General features: G+C 41.6%; 1 protein-coding gene across 1 annotated transcript; it reads left to right on the top strand.

Annotated features, from left to right (window-relative positions):
• The first annotated feature begins 496 nt into the window (after window positions 1–496).
• LOC137480559 (inter-alpha-trypsin inhibitor heavy chain H4-like) lies at window positions 497–17710 on the top strand. Its single transcript, XM_068201664.1, has 22 exons — window positions 497–623; window positions 2615–2775; window positions 3174–3278; window positions 4203–4365; window positions 4469–4579; window positions 4664–4792; window positions 5658–5774; window positions 6351–6519; window positions 7494–7610; window positions 9078–9259; window positions 9667–9849; window positions 10426–10565; window positions 11166–11314; window positions 11734–11766; window positions 12086–12133; window positions 12834–12887; window positions 13209–13247; window positions 13715–13828; window positions 14461–14635; window positions 15965–16119; window positions 16885–16987; window positions 17475–17710. The coding sequence occupies exons 1-22, from the start codon at window positions 549–551 to the stop codon at window positions 17548–17550; spliced, it is 2598 nt and encodes an 865-aa protein (XP_068057765.1). The 5' UTR covers window positions 497–548; the 3' UTR covers window positions 17551–17710.
• The last annotated feature ends 1738 nt before the right edge of the window (window positions 17711–19448 follow it).

The following is a 19448-nucleotide window of genomic DNA, read 5'->3' on the forward strand; positions in this document are numbered from 1 at the left end:
ATCTTTGTGTTAATTTATGCATTATTTTAATGAATGGCATGAAATTATTTTAATGAATGGCCACCTACCAAGGATCATGGCCAGCTGGGCAGGGAGGCACAAAGGTTGAGAAAGCCATCAGCTGTAATAGCTCATGTGAATGTTGTCTGTCCTGGCAATCCCCAAATCTCTGAAGTGCTTGTGATAATGTTAAGGATGTGCCCTTTCAAATTATTACTGTGGAATATGGTAGAGATTCCTGCAGCTTGTTGCACAGACCAAGTCATCTGCCGGAGGGATTTCATGTGACACAGTTAAATCTAACTTTTTTAAAAAATATATAGAAATTTCTTAATTTTATGTGTTATGAAACACTAAAATTCTAATGTTTAAGAGCAAAGATCTGTTGGAAAAATAAGCATTAACCAAGTCCAATTTTACCTATGTTTAATGGGTAAATATTACATTTCTGTGTCTCTTCAAAGTCTACATGATATCCCCAAGTACTTGTTACTCATTAACTGATTAAGATAAATAGAGATTTCATTTGAAAATTTGCTTTTTCCAAAATGGAGCAGAGAACACTTCTTGCATTGACGGTCTTTTCCTCACTCATAGTATTAGCAGAAACTGATGATCAGAAGGTATTTGCTCTGTTTTTATTATCAATATCTCATTTGCTCATTTGCTGATGTGGTGGTATCGTGGTAACTGGCCAGGTAACTCCTCTGGTAACCACCTCCCAGGGAGACTTGGGTGAATTGTGTTGAGATTTTAGAGCTTTGCGTCCTTTTAAGGTCATTTTGCTTGTTTGATTGGGCTGTTACAGTGCAAATGTAACAGGAGACATTTGCAGATGTGTTTGATGATTCTCTTTCTTCAGAATGTAGGAATCAAATTTGAGAGGTCAGTAACTCTGCTTTGGCTACTGGATGAGGTTTGGATCTTGACACCGGACCAAACAAGCGCTATGCAGTACCGGGAGGTTTCTGATGAGTGTTTAATAATAAATACGGAAAGGAAAAGAGGGAAGTAGAAAGTTACTTGCACAGTCTGGAGGAGCAAACTCTGTTTTGTACCATCACAGTGGTGACTTGTGGCATTGTAAAAACATCAAAATTAGAGAGGAAGAGGATGCTTTAAGTCAGAAGATTTCTCGGTCCATTATGCCTATTCAAAAAATGGTGTAGTGGAACTGAAATGCAGGCAGATGTTGGGGGCATGGCCAGGCTTTGTGACTGCTTCAGGGGCAGCCGAGAGCTCTGCAGGAAGCTGTGGATGGGGTGTATGGGCCCACAGTGCCTTTACCTTTGGGGACATGCCTGGGGCTGGTCCTCTGCTTCTTTCACCAGGGGCACAGCAAAGCTCCTCGCCATGCTGCATCCCACTGACCCCTGGTTTGTGCTGGCCACAGCATAAAATGCTGCTGGGGCTGGGTGAGTGCAGGAGATGCAAGTTCTCCTCCCTGCAGCACCCCTTGGGCACGTGGCAGTAGAGTAGATTCTGCACCGGGTAAATTTTGCAGAGGACAAGCTCCTCCTGTGTTGGAAGGATCCTCAGTGGGCAGCAATGGCCACCACGTGCCTGCACTTCCCCAGTGAGCCACAGCTTGGGGCTCAGTGCTCCTTATGGCAAAACCACTCTCTGAATGTGCCATGGGCAGGTTTGAGTATGGCAGGGCAGCCAAGTTTTGAATTTCAGCCAGTATCCTAATGGAGAAGAAGCCACTGGATGCTTTTAACTGGCAAGAAAAGTACAGGAGATTAATTATCAAAATAGCTAAAGATCAATTAGCCATTCAAAAGACTTGGAGGCTGGAAAAATAAAAATAGAAGTGCAATGATATGCTCTGTTGCTGAGGTTTTTAATTTTAATCAGCTATTGGACTGCTGTGAGGCTGGTAATGCCCAGATCAGCCTTTCTTAGTACCACTGCTGGAACATGGGTAAGACCTTTAGAGAGACGTCCCAAACGCAAAAGGAGATGTCCATGCAGGCAGGTGCTCCAGGCAGTTCTCAGTTCAGCCACCCTCTGGGGTGCTCCAGGCAGCTTTAGAATGGTGCCCTCCTCCTTTGGGCATCAAGGGCCCTGGAAGAACCAGACCAGGAGAAACATGAGCGCTCAAAGGACATCTCTGCTTGTGTAACCAGTGCTTGGGAGGCCCATGCCAGGTTTCAAGCCTGCTAAACATCCTGTGGGACACAAGATACCAAGCTGGAAAACAGGAAGCAAAGCCAACAGCTGGGAGAGCAAATAAACAGTCACACAAAAACCAGGGCCCTTCCCTGGGTCAGGCTCAAAGAGGCTTCTGATCTTCCTGAGGAAATCTTGGGCAATGCACTGGGGTGATGCAGCAGCAGCTTCACTGTACCCCCAAGGAGAGAAAAAGGTTCAACAGAAGCTTCTGTGGAGCAGCAAAATGCAGATGTAGCTGCAGGTTTTGCATGGGACAGTGGCTGTGGCTGCAGAGAAGGGAATAAGCAGACTGGTTCAGAACAATGCCCTCCCCAGTTCCAGCCAGGCTTTCTAACAGTTCATTTCTTCATCAGACTTTTCCAACAGCATCGTCCAGGTAAGGATGGCCTGAGAGCAAAACCTGCGTCAGTATGTCTCAGTTTGTTTATTTTTTTTCCAGCATGCTGTTGAAATATACAGCCTCCACGTGGACTGCAAGGTCACATCACGATTTGCTCACACTGTCATCACCAGCAGAATTGTCAACCGAGCCAATGAGTCCCGAGAGGCCACCTTTGAAGTGGAGTTACCCAAGACAGCCTTCATCACCAACTTCTCCATGTAGGACCAGTCCTCACCTGCACTGTAAAGGAGGCAGCTCGGGGGTGTTCATCTTTCTGCTCAAAGAAAGAGCACAAAGAGGGTCCTCTGCAAAAATGCTCTCTGGGGCTAAGTAGTAAGCAGCCAAATAGAAAAGAGGTGCCCAGGGCCAGGCTACCTGCTGCACAGGGTGGGTGATGTGCTCAGTGGTGGTGTTTCTCCTGCTCCAGCCTCCTCAAGACTCTGTAAGGACAAGGGTTGTGTTGTGCTGGTGGCTCCTGGCATCATCCTGGGTGGGGAAGGATTTGGGAGCCAGTCTCCCTTGCTCATGCCCAGAGAGCCACAAAAAAACTTCTGTTGAGTTTCTTTCCCCAGTGCATTCCTTCTAATAGAAATTAATTTTCATGGAAACCAAACAGGTCCATTGATGGTGAAGTATACCCAGGAATAATAAAGGAGAAAACTGCTGCTCAAAATGAGTATGACTCGGCAGTCTCACAGGGACAGAGCGCTGGCCTCATCAAGTATGTTGCTATTCTGAGTAAGACTGCTCCAACACCCCTCCTTGGCTTCCTGTTTGGCTGGGGGCAGATTAAATCCTGGAGATAGCCACATCCCAGTGGGGTCAAATCGGTGAAAATCAATCTTGGGTTCTTGGTGGGAGGGACAGTGTATCTTTGTGTGCGTGTATATATATATAATTTTTTAAACATATATATAAATTCACATATATATGATGTATAGGTGGTCTTGCAATGGACTCCAGTAGGAAGCATCCCTGTTTACCAGTGCCTTGGGACTTGCTGTCATAGAATCACAGATCACGGAATGTTCTTGAAAGGGATCTACAAGGATCATCAAGTCCAGCTCTTAAGTGAATGGTCCATAGAGAGATTGAACAGACAACCATGGTGTTACTAGCAGCATGCTCTGACCATTGAGCTAATCTCAGGGTCAGAGGTCCTTAAAGGACCTCAAAGATCATTTAGTTCCAAGCCCCTGCCATGGGCAGGGACACCTTTCAGGCTGCTCAGAGCTCCATCCAGCCTTGGTCACTGTCATTCAAGAGCACCTTGCCATGCTGGGATGATGCTCAGTGCTGAGTCTGCCTCCTTACAAGCACAGAGGACCATGGCACTTGAACAGATATTACAATTTCAGGGTATATTTAATCTGTGCTTCACAGGTATTCACTCTGAGGCATGCAGGGGTTTCTGCTCCATTTCTCAGCTTGCATCCATGACACATTAATGTAATGTACAATATGTGATGTGCATAGTAGCACCTGCAATGTAAAAATTCTCTCTATGAAAAATATTTGCTGCTACTCCTTTTCTTTATCCCATGTGACCCCTTGGAGGGGCCACAATAAAAGTGTGCAAATTATTTTGCACACTTCACAAACTCCAGCCACCACAAGGATGTAAATCACTGTTCTCCCCCACCAGAATTACAGACAGAAAGCTGGAACAGTTCCACGTGTCCGTCAGCATCGCGGCTGCCAGCAAAGTCACTTTTCAGCTGACCTATGAGGAGCTGCTGAAGCGGCAGCTGGGGAAGTACGAGCTGCTCATCAAGGTCCGGCCCAAGCAGCTCGTTAAACACTTCCAGGTGAGCTATCCTGGTGAGGGCTGGGCAGGGAGCAGCGCCGTTGAGTTTTAGCACAGCCCTGTTCCCTCTGAGACGCTGATGTTCACGTCTTCTCCTCTGCCAGATTGATGTGCACATCTTCGAGCCCCAGGGCATTCACTTCTTGGAGACAGACAGCACATTCATGACAAACGACTTAACTGAGGCACTCACCAAAGTGCAGAACGAAACCAAGGTAAAGCAGCAGCTGCCAGAGGTTACTGCCAGTGGCAATTCTGAGTTATATTGCTTTAGATATTTCCTTCTGATTGCTTTGCAGGCTCATATATTATTTAAGCCAACTCTAGATCAACAGAAGAAAAATTCGGAACTTGATGAAACGCTCCTCAATGGTGATTTTGTTGTGCGTTATGATGTTAAGAGAGAAGCTACTGCAGGTGATATACAGGTAAAAAGAAATATAAATGAAAATGCTTTTAGATCACAGATAAGTATGAATGTGAAGTGCAATCAGCAAAACAGCAACATTTGCTTTGAAACACCAAGAATGACACAAAAAAGCTCCTCCCATTAATCCAGGGTCAGCAGGAACTGAGGGTGATACTGGGTAATCCCCAAAGACACCAGGTATGTTACAAAAAAAGATCACTTAGGAAAAAAAAAAATCAATCTTTCAACATTTATTCAAATACCCAATCTATATTGGTATTTCATAGAAGTCTCTTTACGCTCTTTTTTATTATTGTTTTGGCTCCTCTAGAATGTATTTGTGGCTTCTTGTAAACAAATTTTAGAGGAATGTGATTTATATAACTTAAAATGATGCTTCGCCTCTGTGTTTTTTGTGGTAACTGAGGCATAACTAAATACAGCAGGAACTTAACAAATATTTATGAACCAATGCATATTCTAGGGAATAAAATAGAGTATTTTCCATATCATTTCACTAATGAAGTATATACGGGTGTGCTAAAAGGTGGCAGCCACAGTCATTCAGCAGAGATGTACTCATAGGTAACGATAAAGAGGTAATGTGATACACAGTCATAATATGCATATATCATACACATGGCATTGAGGTGTCTAATAGATATGTATGTCTGCATGCTGCTCTCTGGCAATTTTCTCCCTACAGACAGTCTCGCTTCCAGCTAGGAAATACATTTTACTTTCTTTAAGTTATTTTATTTGGGCTTATCGAGAGAGCAGAATGCTGAGCATGCTCCCCACTTCTTAATATGCCAGAATGTTAAGATTTAGTCTTTACTTCTTTAGATGTACTTTTATAGGTGATTTCACATTCTGTATTTCAGATTGTCAATGGGTATTTTGTCCATTACTTTGCACCTCAAGAAATGCCAGTGTTTCCCAAAAATGTCGTCTTTGTTATAGACCGAAGTGGCTCCATGACAGGCAGAAAAATTGAACAGGTAACTTCCCCCAAAGCATGACCTCTGTTAGCAGCAGGCACACACACCCCAGCCTTCTGAGGAAGCACCTGGGACTTTTTCACTGAAGCACACACTGGTTTTGTACACAGCAAAAGGTTCAGACTTACAGAAGTGCTTGAAAATACAAAGGCATAGATTGAAGATATTAAGGAGTAACTCTTGTCTGACACAACTATTTTCATGGGTATTAAACATTGAGGCAGAGAGAACTTCCTGTATTTTTGCAGGACTTTTTGTGTTTATATTTTTCTTTAATGAAGCTTAGAGAGTTAATTTATCTGTTATCTGTTTTATGTTTATTGATGACAGTGTAGCTCTGCTTGAGAGCAGACAACCTCCCTACAGCCCTCATAGGCTGGATTTTGTGTCTGTAAGTTATGTGAATTGTCTGTTTCTGATGGTCTCAACCTAAAACAAACCATTAGGGTTTAATAAAGGCATCGGGCTGCATCTGGAACAGAGCTGTAGAGAGCTCCCTTATTACACGGTAATTTCAATCCCAGTTTGGGCAAAGAAGTGGGAATAATCAAAATCACTGTTTTCTCCTTGGAACAGACAAGAGATGCCCTGTTGAAGATTTTGCAGGACCTCCGCCAAGAAGATCATTTCAGCTTTATCACCTTCAACAACAAAGTGGTGGAGTGGAAGAGCTCTTTGCTGCCAGCCACTGAGGAGAACGTGGCCAGTGCTGCAGCACTGGTGCAGACTCTCACTGCCAGGGGAGGTACACGTGCTCATAGCCACTAATATGCACCCAGTGAATGAATTGCATAGAAAATAATTATTTTTATTAGTTATATAGTGCCCCAGAGCTACCACCAGTGCTTACAAAGCAGGTCAGTTTTTAAGACTTATAAGTGATGAGTGGGAAAGAAAGCCTGTGAGTAGTCAGACTGGTGACTTCATTATGAGATAGATATAGTTACATAATATATAAGAGATGCTTACAGCACATCTATGAACCAAAGCCACCAAATTTTGTTTCCAATTTTTATCATAGAGAAAATTAGAAGATTCCTTGGTAGCAGAATTTTTATACAGAAAAATGGTAATTCACTCAATATTTGATAGCAATTTGCTGATTTTTTTTTTCTTTTTATATTGAGTGTCCCCTTGTAAAAAAAAAAAAAAAAGCACATCCAAAGTTATACTCCCTTGTAAGCCCGCCACATAAATAAAAGAGGCAAAACAGACGTGGCATTTCAGTTGCTGCCTCAGTCAGTGTGCTTGGTGTTATTGTTTAGTTTTAAGCACATCTCAAGGGCTCTGTCTCCCTTTAATGTTACACGGTCAGAATGAGCAGAAGCTTCCTTACCCCAGGCGCTAGCACCAATAAACCCACCCATGCTCAGCTCTTTTCTCGGACATCTTATAGAAGGCAGGGAAACTTTTCTTAAATATAGGTTAACAGATGACAGTGTGTTTACTTAAGCACTTTTTAATGGCTCTAGACATGTTTGTATTTCCCATGACATATGTGTGGAAAATCCTCCCAAGAGAATACTCGGGCACTGCCGTTGCAATATAACACCCGGTAATTAAATCCAGTAGGCTAAGTCCCTAAATCCTCCTCTCTCAGAAGGATTACTTCCTGCAGAAAACTTTAAACAAGTCTGCAGGGCCTCTGCAGATGAAGGGCAGCAATCTCTGCAAAGGTTTTCCCCGTTTAGGTGAGCGATGCCTGCTCTCTCATTGCAGGCACAGACATCAGTGGTGCCCTGCTGGCTGCCGTGGGCGTGCTGGAGAAAGCCGAGGGGCTGCCCGAGCGAAGCGTCTCCATGATTATTTTGTTGACAGATGGACAGCCCACTTCTGGTGAGTGAAAGCTGTGCATGATCCTCCCTCCCCTGGGGTTTTTTATCTGTTACACTTGCATCCCGATGTTGATAGACCTAGCCTGTGTTTTAGAAGAGCTTTGGAATACGCAGGCTGAGCTACTGCTGGACATGAGAGGGCTCTCTTGAGGGCTGTAGGGAGTGATGGCAATGCCTGCCTGCCTGTGGCTGCACATCCTTTAGCTGGGAATTGTTTTGCTGCATACCATTGGTTTCCCTGTTTATAAACTCAAGGGAATTGAAGATACTCCAGGCACAGCTGAAACAGAAAAGTAAAATACCTAGAGACAAAATACGGACATTTTGCAGATACTATGTACAGTCCTATTTGAGCAATACTGCTTGTGCTTCTTCACCCTCTGTGCCTCAAACTTGAGATATTTTCAAGGTGCTTCTTGTTCTGCATTCTTTGTCATGTCTTAATTAGTGATCAGCTGTGACAGTACAAACCAAAGGTTTGAAATTGAAATATCACGTGGAATAAACACCAACTCCCAGTGCAATGGCACAAATTGAACTCCTTGTCTTGAACAGGGGTTTTTCTTAGTTTTGTGTGGCACCAGCATCATCCAAGGTAGCAACAGTACTTAATCTGTAAGCCTTTAATAAGATCATTCTGCCTTTTAGATTGTGTGAGCCATTCTGCTTTGGGATTTCTTGATTTTGTTTGGGTTTTTTAATAAAATTCAGCTCACAGTGCTGCCTCCCCAGCACAGCCACAGTGAGTATCCAGTGCTTCCCACATCCAGCAGTTAGAAATCAGGCCAGGGTGGAGTGTCAGGCATTATTGCCTACGCTGCCTTCCTTAGCAAAGCAGCTAAAAAGTAAAAATCTGAGCTGCTCCCATGGTATTGCTATAGGCAGTAACAGTTTCTGCCTGGAAATGCTGATGAAAAAGCTCTCCATACATGGCCATCAGCAGCTTTTCAAATGGGGTAAGGTGATGGTGTGAAAGTCTTTTCCTCTGTCACACAAAGGAGCTGGGAGAGAAGCATGGCTGAGTTCATTGGCAGTCTGTTGGAATTGCACCATTAACCAATCCATTCTTCTCTGAATTGGCACACATAATTTTTATGGATGGTACTTGTCTTTTGAATGCTTGATGAAGTGTATCCATCCCTCGTGTTGTTAACTTGTAGTGTGTGTCCCTTCTGTACTAAAAACCTCCTCTGGCCTTGTAATCCTATAAAATATTTTGCACTTAGCCATGACAACATCAGTAGAACCTAATAAAAGTCATTAAGGGGGAGAATCATGTTCTAGCACTCCATATGCAGAGTCGTGCTTTCATTTCCAATTTGATTACCAGCATTCTATCCCCAATCTTTTTAGTATTTTATGCTGAATTATTTTTAAAAACTTCAGGCAGAATTTCCATTAACCTGCTGCAGTCTATTTGCAGTTGAAAAGACCCAAACCCACAACGGTGTTTTTGTTTCATTTACAGGTGAGAGAAATGTGGAAGTAATTCAAGAAAACATTCAGAAAGCAATCAATGGGAAATATGCTCTTTTCTGCCTTGGCTTTGGGTTTGATGTCAGTTATAAATTCCTGGAGAAAATGGCCCTGAGCAATGGGGGAATAGCACGGCGTATCTATGAAAATGCTGATGCAGCCCTGCAGCTCCAGGTCAGGAGTAAGGAATGTGCCAGGAAAGCCATCTATCAGCTACAGCTTATATCTAGTTCTAGCAGGAAAATCACAGATTTTCTGAGATGAAATGTTGGGGTTGAGTTTTCCTGTTACTTTAGCAGAGGGAGGAAGGCAATTTTGGGGTATCTGAGAGTTTGTACACTCCACGTTATCCATGACTCATAGTCCTCAAATCAGCTGCATTCAGGCAAACTGGGAAACTCACACATTTCTGTACTGTAAAAAGAGAAATTGTCCAGGGGAAGTGGACAGTTTCTGAGTTTGCAGTAGTCTTGCACTACTAAAGAAAAAGCTTTATAAGGGGGCTTTAGACTTTCAACATATTGCTTTGCACAATTTTGCTGTCATTTGTGTGTGTTCTCTGTCTCACTGCTTTCCTTTAGGGCTTTTATCAAGAAGTGGCTACTCCAATATTAATGCAAATTGAAATGCAGTATCCAGAAAATTCCATTGAAGGATTAACCAAGAACAATTTCAAGCTGTTTTTTGAAGGATCTGAAATTATAGTGTCTGGAAAAATTAGTAATGACCTGGATCTTTTGCCAGTGGAAATTAAAGCTCAGTCAGTAAGTGTTTAGTTTACTAATTGTGAAAAACATCTCTCCCTTCTGTCCTTTGTGGCACAATAGGAGGCTTCAAGAATTGTTTTGTGTTTAGTATATGTTTGTTACATTTGGCCTCTCAGCTGTTTTCCCATTGTTTGATCTCTCAGATAATTTGTTAAAATTACCCTCTCTTGAATTTGCTACAAAAGAAAAACCTTGAAGAATATTCACAAATAAGTAAACAGAAATTTTAATTCCATTTTGTTAATTCTTTAATGAAATCCAAATATTTTGGCTTTTTAAGTACTTTTAGGTTTCTATTGTTACAATAAAGTAGGAAATCTCAATTATTCATCTCAAAAATGCTGAAATAGAATTTAATTACCTCCTTTTTTCATCATTTCAAGTCCAGAAATATAGATCTAAAATACATGCTTTTTAGATATTTTGGGGTTGCACTTTCCAATGGCAAAGAACAAAATTGAAGGGCAACTGGTGCTGAAAGATATTAAGTCTCATAATGTGACTATAAATGAAGTTTACAGAGCTGAAGTTTATGGAGCTGCTCTTTTGATGGTCAGTTTTCTCCCCCTTCAGCACACGAGTAACTTGACTCTTAAGAAAGAAGCAAATGTCAAAGAGAAGGAGCAAGTATTCCAAAATCAAAAATACATCTTTGGGAATTTCATAGAGAGACTGTGGGCTTACTTGAACATTCAGCAGCTTCTGGAAGAAGCGTAAGTGATTTTAATGCTTCACATAACAAACTTCTAACTTCTCAAAACACAAATTATATGATCAGAAAATACAAAGAAACAGAAATATTTTTCTAGACAGTATCAAAAACATAAGATACTGGGAGAATACTACATTACTGTACAATGAACATGAAGTGCCTTTCAGTTTATGGTAGCACTACAACATTCAATTTCATATATATATGAACACATAATGTAATGCATTCTACATGAAATTACTATGAAATAGATTTCAGTTGTATGGATTGTGTTGAGCTGTTCTTGCACACCCAGAAATATTGTCTGTAGATAAGGAAATGGCAATAGCTAGGGAACAGAACAATATGGATGTCCATAAGATACTTCAAGGACCATGTAACTATTACTTTTATGTATTTAAACCATACATAGGCTCCAATGTTGCAAAGAATGAAGCATTTCTATAATTTCAGGTGCATGAACGGCTGAGTTATCTCCATAAGACTACTGACCCTTCAATAATAAATATCTGTGGAGACACAGCTAATATGTAATAGAATCTGAAGATGATTTATTCATAGTCTCTGCATATTTTTGCTTCATCATTAACACAGACTTTAGTATTTCAGCCCAAGAAGAGGACCAGAAGGCCCTGGAGGCCCAAGCCTTGGATCTGTCCCTGCGGTACAGCTTTGTCACACCCCTCACTTCCATGGTGGTCACCAAACCCCAGCAGCAGGAGGAGCTGGCAAACAAACCCACTGAGGCTGGTAAAAACAGCCTCTCTGAAACACTTTGCTCTTCTTGATTCATTGTTGTTGACTTCCACTTAGCTTCATTTGATAGTGATATAATGAGGTAAATCGGAGGCAGGAGTTCAGGGATTGGCTTCCTTTCAAAATAAAACATGAAGGATTTTTTTCAAAGGTGAAGTGATAAAACAGGCACTGTAATTGAAATGGAAAACAGTTTGTTTAAATATTAACTAAAGGTAGTCTAAGAGCTGTTACTACGAATGCAGGGGGGAAAGCATGGCCTCAGTCAGGGTTTTGCATGTGCTCTATATACCCATCCTTTAGCACAAACAACATCATCACCTGAAGCCCTTGTCCCAGTTTGCTGGTTCACATGGGAAAAGTAATTCAGTGTTGACTGTATGACACTCATCTGTCCCTCTTCCTCTTCACAGATAATGAGAAGCCCAGCAGTCTACCAGCAGGAGGTAAATGTTTTCTTCTTTTCCAGTAGCATATTTTCATAGTCTCTAATGAAAAAAAATACCAAAGCAAAGCAAACAAAAGATTTCATGGTGGTTGTTCTATAGAGGGAACTATCTGAGATTTGAAAAAATGTATGAAGTAAATTGTAAGCAATGCCTGCCATGGTCTGTGCAGGTTTTAGGTGGATAACAGGGTCAAAGGGAGAAAATCTTCCATTTAGAAAGTCTCAAAGGTCAAAATTATCTCTGCTCTTGAAGAAAAGTAGTCCTTCAAGTCAATGCTGTTAATGATGCTTTCTGCTTCTTCCTACCACGTGTCAAGCATCTTTCAAAAGATTCCGCTCAAGAATGCCTTCTGAGGATGATTCAGGTATTTTTTTTCCTCTCTGGAAACTGCATTTATTTAAATAATAATTTTATAGATGAAGAACCTTGGTTTTGCTCTAGTTCTTTCACAGAAATGTATCGAGACAATCACAATGCTGCCCTGTTTCTGGAGGCTGCCTCTTTCAAAGTGCTGCAGGAGAGTAGCAGGACCACTCCTGTAAGGGATGTAATGCAATCATGAGTAAAACACAGATACTATTTTTTTTCTCTCCAGGTGCTCTTAGAGTGAAGAGTGGGTCACCTGCTGGTAAGTACTCCTCCTCTGTTTCTCTTCAGAATAATTCTGTGAAGTTCATTTCATATGTAGGGTCGTATCAATCTTATTTTATATAAATGCATTTGGATTGGAGATGCCCACTTGATATACAATTTAGTTTTTATCATATGCATTTCAGTCCACAGATGTTTTATAATGAACTATAAACTTTTGAAAACAATATTGGTCCCTTTTCAGAAATAAAAAAATATATAACTCCTCAAAATAAATGTGAAAGATATGGAAAAGCATGTATTAGTAAGCTGAAAGAAATGGCTGTAAAAACAAAACAATTCACCACTCCTGGGGTATCCAGAAAAGTCAGTGGGCAACAAGCAGGACCAATTCCCTGTTTCAAAGGGTGGAGAGGGATGTGCAAGGCATAAACCCAAAGCAACAAAACATTAGGAAAACCCTTTTCTTTCAGGTCGGTGGCGCTATGAGCTCCAAACTGGCAGCAACAGGAAGATGTTTTCAACAGGTAGCTGCTCACAGCGGGGTCAGAGGGGCTGGGCTGGGCTGGGTGTGCTGCATTAAACACTGCCCAGTGACCCTTGAAAACACAGCTCTAAACCCCGCCACAGCTCCAGCTGAGCATAGGCCCATGGCATGGTGCATCCTGAGAGAAACAGGCTCTGCATGTTTTGCCCCATTGGGACATCTTGTCTTAGGCAAAGCTCTCCACAGCCGCCAGTGAAGAGCTCTGTTAAAAAGGCTTCTGTCCAGCATTTGTCCTGGTTTATCAGCTGACTTAGAATAAAATGTTTCATTAAACTCTTCTTACTAATTGTAGCTATTTCAGTTTCCAGGTTCAGAGATGCCGTAAGAGCACAACCTATTGGTAAGTGACACACATCCCAGTCCCATTTCAATTATTAATGTAACTGTAATGTACACTTCTTCATATAATAATGCTTTTTCTGACTTCATAAACTCCCTGAAAATCTTTTACCTCTTCTGGCAAACCTTGGCTAGTTCTTCCCATGTAAGTAGAAAATATCCCTGTGTTCCATGAGAAGACCTCTCTGGCTCGAGAATATAAGAAATGCGGTACAACAAATCTTCAGCCTCAGGTTTTTGAGGGCTTCTTGTCCTTAGTAAACTCTATATTTAAAAATCTGTTGTTTTCATCCATATCAAGGTGCTGTGTCTAGATGTGCTTTTCAACAGTTATAACTTTGTTTTTAACCATTCTATCCTATAAAAGCTATAACTGCTCTTTTAGGAATGAATCTATAAATTATTTTTGCTGTACCTATCCAGCACACAGGCTAGATATTTTGTTGCTGATCTTTTACTTCTTTTCAGCCAATGAACATCCACAACTTCTCTTGCAATTACCCAGACAAAATGAAAGGATCTGTTTAAATATTGATAAAAGAGCACAAACCTCTGTCCACCTGCTGTCAGACCCAGAGCAAGGTGAGTAAGCCATGTTACCCCAATACCAAGATAAGGAGAGACACTGGGTCTGTGAATGCAGTTGGTGTTTTTGGGAATAACCCCCTCTTATGAAGAGCCATCTCACACCTGCTGCCTTGCACTGACCAGAGAGGCCGTGGTAAATTCTGCCTTTCTGTTAGGCAATATTAATGGTGCAACAGCTGGGGGCACTTCTCACAGGTCTGGCTGAGGATCACCTTCTCCTCCTGGTGTCACATCCTCCTCGGTCCTTAGGGTGTTCTCCTACCCAGCCCTTGGGGCTTTGGAGGATGCAGAGACCTTAAACCTCACGGTCCCTGTGTGCCAGCAGAAAGTTGCATGCTCTGGATGTAGAGCAGATTTTCCGTGGTCCTGTCCTTGAGGAGCCATGGCCCAGGCACCAGGCACCTGCTCTGAATATGGAACAGAGACATCTCTGTGCAGGAAGTGGAAGCATGGGGTTAAACAGGCTCTAGTGACCCCACCACAATCTTGGGGCATGTGGAGCTGCAATCCAGAAATGCCCCACAAAACTAGATTTGAGACCCTGCTTTCAGTAATAAAACTGGAGCGAGTTTATTAAGATCATTTGCACCTTAAGAGAAGAATCACCTGACAAATTTGTATTAAAGGACTCACAGTGACGGGGAAACTTGGAGATGGAATAAATCACTTTGTGCAGTTTGATATTAACTATGTGAATCCCCCCGTGCAAATCCATGTCTACACTCATGCGATCCTTGTAAGCCACAATAGCAAGAACAATTGGCTGTCATGGACAAAGTCAACATCCTCCACCATCCAGGGGTAAGAAACATCTCCCTCTCTTTTCCTAAACTTGAAAATGTGTCAGATCTTTGTTCATTCAGGCCTCCCCTTACCTGAACTAAGTGCTTCCAGATGTTCTTCTCCAGCAAGTATATCAGTGTGAGTAGCAGCAGGGTATTTTTATAGAAAATAAGTTTTATTTTAATTCTCCATGCCTGTGTAAAGAGAACCAGAACAACTGCACCATCAGCCTGCTGCTCATGTATTTATGTTCCAAAGGAAAGAAGTCTGCAGAGCAGCCTTGTACCACCAGCAGCCACTTTGTGTTCCTCCAGGGCAGAGCGAGCACTGCCAAGTGATGGCTTTGACATTTACTGTCCCTTTTATACAGCACTTGGCTCCACACAGGCTGGGGATTTCTTTCTCCTCAGTTTTAGCTATAACTCCCATCTGGGAAGCTGACATTTTTAATGGGCGGGCATAAAGTGTTGGAATAGCTGTCTGTAACTAAATGTCCACTATAGCAGAAGGGATACTTTAAAAGCAGACTTTTTTTGTTGGCATAGTTAGAGCAGGATCCTTCAGTACCACAAGGAAGAGCTGAGTGTGGATGGTTCCCCCAGCCTTTTTGTATTGCTGGAACAAGTCTTCACAAGGATCCCCTGCTGGCCTGGGGCAGACAGGACACACATCACTGCTCCCACACACACAGTTCTAGACAATAACAAGTCCTACAACAACTGCTTTCAATTATTCTTGCAATCCAAAGAGAGCCAAGAGCAGGCTGGATTTATGTCCCAGTATAATTTGCCAAGCGGAATGATCCTCCTGCTTCAATCCAGCACCCAAGCCCTTGCATCAGCACTTTGGGGGTGGCTTTGTTAATCCTTTCTGCAGGGAGCAAAATGACAGTGACACTTGTGTTCTCCAAGACCACCTGGGATCACAATAACATTAATGGGTCAGAAGAAAGGCAAGATTTGAAAAACTTGTGAAATATCCAAGAAAAAAAAATTACTTTTTCATAAAAAAGATGGAATTATTTTATTAGTCTACCTTTGTTCTCATTAAAATGGTGAGAATTTTTTTCCCCATCCAAGTATTTCTTGTCATTATGGATAATAAGGTGTATTCATCAGCAAAAAATTGTCCCCTGATATATTTGCAAGACCTCTTGTGCAGCACAGAGAGAAAAGATATTCTACTCAATATTTTCTAGCTTAAAAATAACTACAAACAGGTCAGGAAAAATGCAATTGCTAAGAGATAAAAGGCAAAAAATAAATTATTTTGATTAATTAATGTCAGTTAAATACATATTCTTTCTTCACATTCTCCTTGGAACTAATTTCATCATTTACTTCCTAGGCTGAAAGTGTCAGTTGAAAAGGAAAGGAGCATTACAGCATCACTGCCTGATATGGTCACAGTAAAAATTTCCTTGGTCAGGTTTCCAGATGATTTCCTTGGGCTCTATTTCTTGAACACCGACCGTTTTTCGGACAAAGTCACTGGAGTTCTGGGTGTGTATCAGCATGGATGTGTGCAGCAAAGAATGCTCTTGTAACTCAGCTCCTGAAATGAGAATGTAGTCAGGGTTTTGTTTCAGGGAGTTCTTGAGAAACTTTGCATTTAATTTATTCCTTTTGGATATTTAACTTCTACTGCCCAGCAATCCCAAAAAGGAGAGGTCTCACCCTGGAAACGTAACACACAACACAATGCTTTTCCACTCACCAGTGGCACAACTCTTAAGTAGCCCGTTATGGGTTTAGAAGATGTTAAAATAAGACAGAAATCATAGTTGGGCTCAGCCTCAACAGTGCTGTGGAATGACATGATTGATGCAGAAAATTCATTTGATGTCAAATAACAGGCTATAACTAATGGACATAAAAATTGTAAACAATCATGGTTAGGAAATGAAAGCCAGCTGCTCCTGAACATCTTGGCTCCAAAAATCCTGATGGGACCTAAGTTGAAATTGTTTTGGAAACTTTGCAAACAGAGAGGCTCCATATTCCAAAAACCACAAGGAAGAAATAATTGTGAAAAACCATCAGAGAAAGGCTGTGAACCTTGCCATGGAGAGCATTAGGGATAACAGGAGATCACAGATGAAACAGAGGAATTTTCTAATCTTACTAATGGAGTATCCAAACTTGATCTTTGGTTTGTTTTCTGAGATGAAGAGCTGCTCTCCTGGTGTTAGAGCTGCCATTTGGCTTAAACAAACAGCAACATTCGTCTGGTTTGTATTTTTAATAATTTCTGCGTCTGTTGTTTAGGTCAATTTTATTCAAAAGCACAATTTGAGAGTAACTCCAACAATGATCGGAGAGCTGTGGAAACACTCCTGAGAGTGTCTGGATCTGAGCACAAAGTTTCCAGGTACCATATATGGAGGGAGGGAAGGGGGTGTGCTTTGAGATGTATTTGATCAGCAAATACCAGAGATCAAAAGAAATGAAACTGAGGGAGTGTTTGTAAGAACACGCCTCTTTGGTGTAAATAACTTGCATTTAATTTTTTCCCCAAAAGCCTGCATTTGCTCTTTAAGTGATGCTATAGGGCTCAAGGCTCCTATTTCATTGGGGGGAAATAATTACACCCTGGGGGGTAGAGTTTGCATTGTTTTCCTGTACAGGGAGGGTGTTCCCTCAGTTGGATTTACCATGAGGAAAATTTTCTATCCTTCAACTGCTTTCAGCACACATCTGTGATGGGGAAAAAAAGCTGTGAGTGTGCAGGTCCTGGAAGTGCTGAGGTGCAACTCTGCTCACCAAGGACTCTGACTCCTGGTACCATCTGCACATCAAGACAAACCCTGCCCTTTGATTGTATTATCACAATTTCTCTTGTTTTGATTTCATTTCAGGTTGTACAAGAAAGATTACAGGCTTGAGTCAGCCAGTGAACCTGTTTCCTGCTGGTCAATAGATCTAACTGCCTAGAAAAAAATTATATTTGAAGAGAATTATGCAAATGAAGCTCCTCCAAGTATTTTTGGTACTTTCATCAAGAAAACCACATAGTTAAATCCTTACTGTTGCTCTATATATGTGTCACAAATATGTTATCATGAAATAATTATACTTTCAAGATATGACAGTCCTTGCTTATGTGTTATTTGAAAATGGTTTCTAATCTGCAGTGTGGTTTTGTTGTTGAAGATTTATGTGAATGAATTAAATAAAATTGACATCAGCTCCCAGTTTGATATGGACACATGGACATAGGTTTCCAAATAAAAATCAATAGTGGCATCATCCGAGCCAATAAATGTGTCATGCAAACAGTAACAGATCTCTAAAACTTTATCCAGTTATAGATGGTGGTGTTCTTGAACCATGCATTTTGTGAAAACACCATGAAGTTTGAGGCAGTATTAGTTTACCATGTCTCTCATTTTCTATTTTATTGCTGTATCAGGGTTCTCTTGGAGGTTGTTCTGTGAGACCATTCAAAGCTCATGAAATCAGCAGTGAATGGAGCTGTGTGTGGGATGCAAACCCACTCCAGCTGTGCTCTGGTTCATTGTTGCAAAAGTCTCTGAGGCTCCCTTTTGGAAACATCTGCAGAACAGCCAGTGGCTGGTTGCAAAACCTCTGGTTGCAACACACTGCATTTCAACCCCAAAAGTTAGCAGCTTTTTTTAGCTCCATTTTATACATTTTGCAAACATTGGAAGATGCTTTACAAATAGTGAACATCTCAAACCCAACCTGCTGTGCACGGAGGTAACACTGCAGAGTAAACACACACAGAAGCCTCTGCCTATGAAATCCAAGATGTAGTTTCAGTTTTCTACTTGTTGTAGGTTTTAATTCCAAAATTATTTTGTTTTAGAATTTCACTTCATTTGTATCTTTGAACCCATAAATATGCCAGCATTGTAGGCAGTTTAACAGAAGTTTCTCTCTATCCTGCCAATAATATGTAACTGGTAAAACCTTTTTATTTTAAAGCAATGTACTAAAAGAGAAAGAATTTCTTGCCAAAGTCAGTAAGCTAAAACAAACTGTGTAATTAGAAGCCTGTTTTTTAAAAGAACTGTGCAGACATGATGCCAAGATATGTTTGTGTGAATTGCTTGTACTTTCAAGGTGCTGATTTTGCTGCACAAATTACATGACAAACAATGTGAATTTGGAAACTGGAAGTATTAGATTGCTCACTTCACTGCATCAAAAACAGGGTTCTCAATCTGATTGTTTCCATTACAGATGAACTTGGGATTTGAATCACAACCTGTTGATCCAGGGTTATACCAGCAGACTTGCTGCAAGTTAAATATTCCCTGCTTTCAGTTCTAGGGTGTCTGTGTATCACCTCCTGCCCTGCTGCCAGCAGCAGGGACAGAAACAGCTCTGAGCAGGGAGCAGTGGCTCATGGCTGGGGCAGCTTTCTCCTGGGACCTTCTTCTTTAAGTGAGGCTCAATCAGGTGCAGGCCATGCTTGAGAGCTGTACTCAAACTGCCGTGCCTGAGCCGTCCCAGGCAGCTGCTGCCCTGCTAATTGCCCTGCAGTTCTCCCTTGCTGCAAAGAAACTCCGGGCCAGGGAACGTATTAAGGTACGATAGAAACTCCTCACATTGTTCAAAGATTTTATCTGACTTTGAACAGACAAGTTGTGCTGACAGAGATTTCTGTGCTTTCTGCAGCAGCCCGAAGTCATTGGTGTGCCTGGCTGCTGCAGCTCCCAAATTCATGTAGTGCTGCTTGCCCTCTGCACATGTGCTTTCCATTTTGTAAGTAGGTGCTATTCCACTCTTCACTTGAATTGTCTCTTAATTTGTTGTTTAGTCACTCTCCTCCTGTGCTTTCCAAGACCCAAAGCGAGTTCTGGTGG

Source organism: Anomalospiza imberbis, chromosome 11, assembly GCF_031753505.1.
Source record: "Anomalospiza imberbis isolate Cuckoo-Finch-1a 21T00152 chromosome 11, ASM3175350v1, whole genome shotgun sequence".
Lineage (NCBI taxonomy): Eukaryota > Metazoa > Chordata > Aves > Passeriformes > Viduidae > Anomalospiza > Anomalospiza imberbis.

What these genes read in the sequence shown, in the direction of transcription:
- LOC137480559 (XM_068201664.1), top strand. Translation starts at nt 549, where the DNA reads ATGGAGCAGAGAACACTTCTTGCATTGACGGTCTTTTCCTCACTCATA. An exon ending in CGTAAGAGCACAACCTATTG is followed by an intron (nt 13,248 to 13,714) that starts GTAAGTGACACA and finishes ACTTCTTTTCAG; the next exon opens with CCAATGAACATCCACAACTT. An exon ending in GCTGTCAGACCCAGAGCAAG is followed by an intron (nt 13,829 to 14,460) that starts GTGAGTAAGCCA and finishes TTTGTATTAAAG; the next exon opens with GACTCACAGTGACGGGGAAA.